Below are 10,346 nucleotides of genomic sequence, written 5' to 3'. Positions count from 1 at the left end.
GGATTCAATTCAACCTTTGTAAAATGAAAAAAAATTGGTGCCAACTGTAGTCTGCACCTGGGTACTGTCAATTCGAGAGTTAGTGTGTGTATGTGTATATGCCATTGAATGTAATATAATTTGATGGCCCAAAAGTTGATTATTATTATTAGTACCTATATTAGGTATGTCCGTTTTTTTTTAGAAACAATTTTGCGAGTCAGTTGTGTTGTTTTATCAATCAAAAATCCATAGGTAAATGTTAATATGAAGGATCTTCCTACTACAAAATTCATAGGCTCCAAAAATTGCTCGCTATGTTATAATTGTTTTCTTAATATAATATTATAAGGACTTTTTGTTTTTTTCAAAACCATTATTAAGTTAATTTTATGTTTGTATAAAAATTATAGTATGTTTTACGATGATACATACGTCAAATATAAATTATAATTGAGTATATTTGAGTATACATATATTTTAATGATTATTTCATACATCATTTTATAATTTTCTTAAAAAGAAACCAATAGTTTTTAACCTGTCAACTTTTACCGTCGATAAGAATGAAAAAACACCTATCTACAAACCCGCTTTAATTACATGAAAAAAAAATATTTAAAATGCTAACGAAATAAATTAAAAAAACCATTTAATTACAGTAAAGATCGCGCGAGTTGTAATGAATTAAAAATTCAAAAAATTTAATAAAACAGTTATCCCGCAGAGTTTGAAGTTAGTAAAAACACTTAACCTAACCTTTGACACGTTATCTATTATTGTATATACTTAATAGCTTCACGCTTTTGACACATCTGTCGTCTGGTTGTCTAAAGGACGCCAGTCCGGTGTCTAATGTTATCTATATTATTTACATACTAAATCCGCGTATTTCATTTCAGTATAGCATAGCTATTCGTCGGTGGTATATTCGTTTGCGATTCCAATGGCCGTGAGAGTCGATATACATATCAGATAAAATCCTGGCGATTTCGTTCAACTATCGTCTTACCCAGACAAACCCGCTAACACCCGTATATTATATAATATAGATATATCCGGTCAGCGAACATCGCATTCGCTCCTTACTCCACTGCACAAAATGTCACTTGCATCAATGTATATATATATATATATATTGCACAATCTGTACACATGCAAGTATAAACACACACATACACACACACACACACGTATATATATATACACCGGAGCACTCCGCTCGATTCGACGTGTTTAATATATATTATTTCCTCCGGATTTCAAACGCCAATCGATGTCACACGGGTCTGACCGAATTACAGACGCAATGTAGTTCTGATATTATTATATACCGTGACATTCACCGAATACGGTCATCCGAAATGTATCCTTTAATCGTACATTTATTCGAATTTCAATCTTTAATTTTATAAGTATAAAACTATTTTCTTTCCAATGGTGTAGGTACAAGTAAACGAGTACAATAACCGTTCGTTATTCGTTTATTATTATTTGTAATTAATCCAATTAAATATAACAACACTTAAAATCCCAAGGGCATAATAAAGATATGATTATACCCCAATACGTATACAGAATGATTAACTAAGATTGCTCACCATCATTTTTCTCCAATAATGTCATTATTCCAAATATTAATTTTGAACTTTTTAAATATACATTTTAAAGCTCGTGATTTTCGTATTTTATTATTATTTCATTTAAACCAATTTTAAGGACTATTATCATTAAAATAAAGTGTATAATATAAACATTTCAATAACTGAGAAACTATTCGTTTAAATTTTAAAATAGGTATTTCACCAACATTTTAAAAAAAAATGATCAACTTCATATATTATAGTTAATTAAAAGGGAAATGCTCATTTGAAAATCATAAAAGTTTGTATCACCACAGAATATTATATTGAAGTATATTTAAATATTCTAAAAATAACAATTAAATATAAATATACCAATTTATTTTAATTTTAAATGTATTCACAATTAATTTAGTTTTGAAATAATATTTTTATTTGTTATATTACCACGACGTAAATTTTTTTTTAATTTTACATAGTCGTTTAAAATTGTTCATAATCAAGCAACATTGTTATCCTTAAAAAAAATTAAAACAAAATATATGATATATTAATTTTTTTGTTTTTAATTGCTACTCAATTATTTTATGATGTACAAATGAATTCAATATATATATATATAATGTATAATGTATATATTATATTATATATAATTTAATTTTAATGATCATAAACAATATAAAATATTTTACAATTCCGTCAAAAGTGACAATAGAAACACTAGAAACATTCATAGTTCATAGTAATTCATTGTAAACTTTATAATAAATTAGTTTTAAACGATTAAATGTTTTTAGGTACTAATTCTATCTATATAATATTATATATATATATATAATTTAACACACATACAGATCGTGATGTGCGTATATTATAATGGTCAAAATGTCTAGAAATTGTTTGAAAAGTTCAAAACCTAATAAAGCCATCCTCCAACTGAAATACAGACATGTTCGCAACGCTTGGTTTGCCGAGCATTTTAACCGATCAAAATGTTATTAACAGAAAAATAAGTTACAACGGAGTTTAATTTGGATATGTGTTTTGGTTGTTAGTCGGAAGAAAGTATAATACGGGTTGATGTGTCAGACCGGATGGTAAACAGTGGAACCATTATATCGTGCGCCATACTATGTGTGCTGTATATAAATGTATTGAGCGGCAGTATCGAAGTTAACCGCCACGCATCAATAGCATCGATGGAATACGCTTGGTTGGAGTACAAACAAGACTCGTAAAAGTATTCCGAGTATTAACGTCTAACGATGATTGTCGACCGAGGCGGAGGATAATCGTGTATTATGCGGTAAAAGCCGGACGCGCAATAATATCGCGCTGCACAATATTTTGGTTTATGAACTGTTCAATGACGTTTTCATATGAATAAAAAAAAAAAAAACATTCAAAATAGCATTGTTCGTTTCTTGTTTACTAAAACGTCGATTGCGAACGATGGGCTCGGGCATTGTGTTTGTCGAGGACGATCAAGTCCACAGCCTTTTTGTTCGGCTTATATTACTGTAAATACTTAAACGAAAACCGAATAAAATACACAATTATTATCATAACTACTATACAACATGCCCATACATAATACAACATATTTAACAGTATTTAACATAGTACTTATAGTGTGTTATAAAGTTATTAGACTATTACAATGGTCATTATGACCACAAAATATTACGCTATAATATTTAACGCACACTAACCGACTACTGAGCAACCTGCAAACCCAAGTCGACGACCATAATTAAATGATTAAATAAATTAATATTGCAGCGGAAACAGAATATTATAATATTTTCATCATAAATGACGTCCAAAGCAGTAACCACGACGTGTCTCAGCCAAAACCGTCATATTATATAAATGTATGAAAACAAGTACTTAATGCGGTTTTACTATAGAATCCTTTTTTATTTTTACACAAAACATTTGATTAATTCCATTTCTGTGTGAGATGACGGAAAACCGAAATCACGGCCATGCTATGACTAAATTCCAGATCCAAAACGTCTGTCCATCAAAATATGTATTGATATTGAAATCTATAAAAAAAAATATATATATATATATAATAAATATTATCAAGGCGTTCTATGTTTAAGTTTCTACATTTATTATTTTAATTATCATTAACTTTTTTGAAATAGGCAGTTTATTGAGTGGCAAGCGTGGAAATATTACTTCCCCGAAAGAGCCACACTCTATTTTTGTCACGCTTCTGTCTCTTATCGGGATTAATATCATCATCTTCATTTATTTGTATAGAACATTACGGTAACTCATCTTCAACTTATACCTACTATATAGCTTAAATTAGATGAAACGTATAGATATTTTCTGCATGAATATTAATCATACATATTAAACTGAATTGAAAAGTAACTTTTCCACCACCTAACATTGAATCCATAGTCCATACTGGACTGGAAGAGGTATTTTTAAAAAGTATTATTTATTTTAGTCACTTGTTATTTTAATGGCAACATACAATTTAATCTTATATTATGAAGAAGAATGTTTTTCAAGTATTTTAATGCATAAAAATCGAATATTTAACGAGTAGTAGAGATTATATATAGTTTAAAGCAGTGGCGGATTTATGGTGGGGTGACGTGGCGATCGCACCCACCCTTGGGCCTTTATTTTGTACTACAGATATACATAAATATTCCTATTCGCCCTGAAATAAGTTTCAAATCCACAGCTGGTTCAGAGTGGCGTAGAGTTGCACTGAAGTACTCCGAAAAATATTGCACATTGTTCCACTCATCTTCACTATATACTGTATACTATCTTAAATATATACTCTATACATACAATGTCTAATTAAAAAGTTCGAAATTCTATTTCGTGTATCGACTGTCAAAGTAGATACTCCACCAAAAATATTTTGATTAAAAAAATCAAATTTATAATAATATATGTTATCATTCAAAAAGTGAGTAGCTTAAAAAATAGTAATGATAAAAAGCTGTTAAAATACAATTTAATAATGTTTGATCACAATAATATATTAGGCTATTTAAAAATAATATTTTTAAAACAATTGAAGTTTTTATACATAATGAATGTATCCAATTAAATGGGTCACTTTTATTTATTATATTATGTTATTTATACGAAAAAATTATATCGTCACGTATTTATTATTATAACAATTAAAATAAAAAAAAGAACCAAGAATAAAACAAATTTAAAACTATGACGTTTTTCCTTTTTTGTGCGCGGGGAGTATTTTTTTTCTTCTTAATAGTAAAGTTAAGCAAGAGCAACACTTCAATTGTCCACAATAAAAAGTGAAAATTCGCTATTTATTAATTAAATATTACTTTTCACTAACATTTACATTTCCTGGCTAATTATAGTTAATAACTGTCTAATTTAAATCAAAATAAAACAAATAACATTGTTTTTATTTTAAAACTTTTTAAAGATTATTCTGGAAGGTTTAATAACGTATTACGACAAGTATTGTAAAATATTTAAACTATCATCTCACGGTAAAATTTAAAAGCGTGTTTGAGATTTTTTCTATTCATTATTAACGTTTTATGTAACCCCCTACGTTTGGATTTAATTATTTATGATCGTATTAGATAAATCAAATACTTAAGTAATGTATAATAAAATTAATCGACATTCTTAATTGTGGCGCACCCCACACGTGGGGTTTTTGAAAGTAATAAATTACGTAATTAACGATTATCTAAATCATGCCAAGTACGAATCGTGGTTTGGTTCGTTTATAAAAAAAAATATATATATTTTATTATCATTTATTATTAATATTTATTCGATGTGTAATAATAATATGCGGTGTTGGTGGCGGCGGTGGCGTTGCTAAAAACCGGGAAAAACTTATTTGTTAAAGTCAGTCGTAGCGGGAGGGTCGTAATCGTGCACATACGTATATAATATAATGTATCGTTTCGGCTGATACCTTCATAATGTATGTCATTTACTGTCGGTGCACGACACACGATATTATTATTATTATTATTATTTATAGGTGTTAGACGCTGCCGATTTAGGTCCTCCGGTCGATGGTCGGGCCTTTGTCGGAAGGGTGAGGTGTTGGTCGGCGGTGAGTCAGGATTGCGAGAGTCAGCGTGTTCTGGGTGGAGTTGAAGTCGACGGGGTTGAGAACGATGCTAAGGAATGACAGAGGAGCGGGTTGGATTTGTCTGCGAAGAAGAGATGGGCGTTCTACACGTCAGCAACCGCGGCCGTGTCGACTGAATGAATAAATACATATCGTCGAGTTTAAGATTCCCGGACACGTACGCCACCCCCGCCAAACCTGGTCTCGCGCACACATAATATTATATACACTCGTGGGATCACCATTATACGGTTCCATGCACTTGTAACATTTTTGCAGCTCTAGGACGAAACGATGTTGTATTCATAATATTATATAATATATTAATATGTAATGACATGATCGCCTCGGTGATACAAACTTGTATAAAAGATAATGTAATGATATAAAATAATAACTTATCACACTGTATGTACCCATATTATATTTGTGAACCAAATGCTTAATCGTTTAAAATAAAATTGTTGTAATAATTTTATTAAAATCTGCACATTGTATAAACATACTATTGAACATAATGAAAAGAATGAACATATATACATATATGTATATAATATTATTATACTCGTCAATAAAACGATATAATATACTGAAAACAGTGAAAACTCTTTTCGGAGGAAATTTATCAATGTTTTTATATTAATATTGGATGCAAAGATACCGAAGTGAAAGATTTGTTTCTATATGTACAAAGGGTGATTCGGCTTGCAAGATGCTCACCCCATTTTTCTTAAATAATGTATTTATTCAAGTTCTGGTTTTTGGAATTTTGAAGTATGCTTAAAGATCATACTTTGAATTACTTAGATTTTTATACCATTTAAGAGTACCCTGTAGCATTCCAATTTTTTTCATATAAAAATCATTTTTTATTGATGTTAATCCTTGAGAAAATTACTTTTTTTAAAATGTTGATTTATCAAAATTTTAACTAGTAGTTTTTGAATTATTATTATTATTACTGTTTTATTTAACTTTGTGTACCTACTAAAGATAACAGATATGGAATATACGAGGCCTGTGTTTATATGACATTTATAGTAAGTAATAAATATTTATTATTATACTATAATTTTTAAAAATTGTCTTGTGTAAAATTAGCATAAAAATAAATATAACATACATTTTATATATGTATATATTTTAATTATTATCCTCAGTAATATATATTTTTTTTTAATTTAAAAATTCGTATACATTTTAATTTTGATATCCCAATATTTTTAAAATAAAAAAGGGAATCATCTGCTTAACAAATTACAGTAAAAAAGGTTAGGTCGGTTATTGTTTAAAAATAATGACATTTCTATCACTGCGTGATACTTCTAACGGTAAAAAAATCTTAAGTATTTTAAAAAATGATCCTTACTCTTTAAAATATATATAAGAATTCCAAAAATTTTAATTTTAATTAATTAATTATTAAAGGAAGAAACAAGAAACACCGTGTACATGAATTGCGTTTCCATTTGAATCGTCCTATTCTTAGAAAACAGAACTATAAGAAACAGCGTGTTTATTATTTTTCTTTAATAAAAAATCAGTAAAATGTCAAATTTATATTTTATCGTTTTGTTATTTTTTAATTTCACCACGTAAAGTAATAAAATATTATTATCCACTGAAGCTTAAATTGTTGTTCTACACATAAAAGGCATAGAGTATTTTGTTGTTAGGAAAGCTATTATACATGAATATACACGCGTTGATAGAAGCATTAAACGGCACTAAAATATATTTTAATATTTATTTACAAAATATATAGACGGAACTGTAAGTTATTGTTTTTCTACCGTTTAACGCTTAATTAAATAAAAACTGTATTCTCATAAATAAAACAAATTATTTTCACTTGACGATTCTCTATAGTTTTAAAATCGATTTAATTGTTCACTTAGATAACTGAAAGTATACGCACACTAATCATCAGGCATGGTGACATACACACGATTACGATTTTCAAAAAATTATGATTCATTCAATCTTGGTACAGTGACCTTTGACCGTATTTTCGTTTTGAAAGTGTTGAATAATTACTATTATTATTAAATAGTTGTGATACAATATAATCGTATATTATATCGATGCGAATAAATTTGCAGTTTTAAAATTAATTTATACGTATACACTGACGCTATAAAACGGATCGGTCGTAATTTTTGGAAATAGTTTTTTGGCAACCCGAACCGAAGGTCGTAAAACCGGTGGAGAGAATCGAACGAGCCACCCGGCGACACGGACGTTCATATATATATATACGACAATAATAGCGTATAACAATAATAGCAAACTTGCAGAAAACAATCCCATCGTTCTAGACACACACACACACAACGTATTTTCAACGTTTCCCACCGCGTTCGGGGCTGATTTATACTGTAAAAAAAACGCAACACAACACTTTTACTCCCCCTCATACAAATCCGCAGTTCGATCCCATTCGATACTTGTCCGCACTCAGTTCTCCGCCGTTATATGGCGATCCGACATAAGACTGGTTCGATAGAGGATAAAACGAACAGAAGGTTTATATTATTTACACGACTCGTGAAAAAAAAAACGTACAGAGCGAGTGAACGGTGAACGCCGACAATATACGTCGTATTATATCGCTGCGGAAAACGCTAAATAGTATAATGACGTTTACTTGCAGAAATCGATTTCGCCACGCGCGCTGCTTTTATGTCACAATAACGGAGCATTTGATAAAAAAAAACCCTATATCATTATAATCTTTGACCCCGAACACTTCATTGATTGGCTATGATATATACAGAGTGATTGACCAGACATGATCAATCCGATTTTTCTTTAAAAATGACTTTGTTTAAACTTTGATTAAATTTTTAAAGTATTGAAATTACTCGTACTAGATATTTAAGAAGTGTAGAGAACACTCCTTAAGTACCTAGTGAGAAGTGATACAAACTCTGTTATACTCAATGAAGATCCCTCATTTCTACTGTAAATTATTTAGTGAATAATTTATCTAAAAATGTTGATGTACCTATAATTCAAAATAATTTCTCAGTTATCAAAATGTATACAATAAAGATAATAGTTCTAAAAAAAATAATCTCACAAAATTATACATAAGATATTATATGTGATCTAGTATTTATTATACTCGAGCCTTACAAATTGTACTCATTTATATTTATAACTAATATTTTCAAATTAAATCACATATAATATAGCTCAAAAACTATAAGTTCGAATTTTGATTTTTCTCGAGTAAATATTTTCAGAATAATTATTCGCTAATACATTATTGAAGAATAAAAACTGGCGAGAATGCTTGATAAATATCTCCGAATAAACATAATATAAAATAATATATAGTCATATAATGGCCTGAAAATTTACCAAACCCAAATTTTATTCATGGTTAGTAAAAAAAAAAAATCTCTTTAATATATTAAATTGGTTTTTTTATTCTATTTATTTTTTATTTTTTATTTATTTATTCTATCTGGATGTTAATCAAAACGTAGTGTATATTCAAATAATAAAATTGTGCATTAAAATGTTTATGAATAGCTTCAGGTCTGTTAGTTTTTCTAGTGTTATTTGTTAGAAATAAATAATAATTTGAATAAACGCATCCCTGAGTGATATATATTAGAAGTAATTTATTTTGAGGTTATTTTCTAATTAATTTATTAGGTTTATAACTGAAACATTAATTACGTTTTATTTAAATTTGAAAGATTTAGATATATTTTGAAACAATAAACTTTAGGTATATTTAAATATTCCGAAAATCATATTTTAAATAACTATATTATATTGAAGAAAAAATTAGGTGAACATGTTTAGTGATTTATCATGAATAGTACATTACGAGAGTGTTTATTTTTTAATTACGAATCTAATTGATTTTGATATGATAATATCATTTCATAACCAAACGGACGAGTTTTACTCAAATTAATTTCCTAACGATCGTAATTGATAACGTTTTCTAGGTAAACGTCGCTCGAAAATTGAATTTAGATTCTCACGATGCGTGTATAGCATATTCACCATACATAGATCTAGTACATAGTTAATGTTTAACACGTTCAGTTTACAAATGCAATTCCGCGACTATGACGTTTTCAAGACGCGTTATTCTGCAGAGAAGTTTCATTAGGCTTTCATTTGAGTAAATTGTAGGCTTTGAAGTCCCACATTTTGTATATCATGCAAATAACTACGCTAATATATATATATATATATATATTTATGTATATTATATGTATCAATGTATCTAAATACTATTGCGCATAAACTTAACCAATGCGACTGGAAGCAGTGATTGGAAATTATGTTGTATATTGTAGTTTATGTAGACAAGATATACATTATTAATCAGTTTACACTCAAAGTAATATTGGATTTCCTTAAACTATGTGTATTATACGTTAACTTATTGACAAGTCTGAACCCAAATCCATCGATTGACTTTGATGGATAAAGTTAAAATGTTTAAAACAACAATATATCTTATATTTAGTATTATGAACGTTAGTTGTACCTAAATTATAAACCAAACACATTCGTACTTAAATCGAGATAAAACAAAACAATCTTACAATATTAAAATAAAAAATATATGTTATTTTATTTTGGGTTGTTCAAAATGAAGGTTTTAAAATAATATATTGAAAATGATCAAATTATTTAGTTCT

General features: G+C 28.4%; 1 protein-coding gene across 2 annotated transcripts in view; it reads right to left on the bottom strand.

Moving 5' to 3' along the window:
* Positions 1 to 3,520: 3,520 nt before the first annotated feature.
* The window catches only part of LOC113549788 (general transcription factor II-I repeat domain-containing protein 2-like), a 34,353-nt gene continuing 27,527 nt past the window's right edge, over positions 3,521 to 10,346 (bottom strand). For both annotated transcript variants that reach the window (XM_026951246.1, XM_026951245.1), the window contains one exon: positions 3,521 to 3,613. In XM_026951246.1, coding sequence (XP_026807047.1) covers positions 3,543 to 3,613 — 71 coding nt within the window. In that variant the 3' untranslated portion in view covers positions 3,521 to 3,542. The remainder of the gene's footprint in view (positions 3,614 to 10,346) is intronic.

This window comes from Rhopalosiphum maidis, chromosome 4, assembly GCF_003676215.2.
Source record: "Rhopalosiphum maidis isolate BTI-1 chromosome 4, ASM367621v3, whole genome shotgun sequence".
Taxonomy (NCBI): Eukaryota; Metazoa; Arthropoda; class Insecta; order Hemiptera; family Aphididae; genus Rhopalosiphum; species Rhopalosiphum maidis.
Note: the sequence above shows the minus strand (reverse complement) of the source record. Positions and strands in the feature narration are given on the sequence as shown.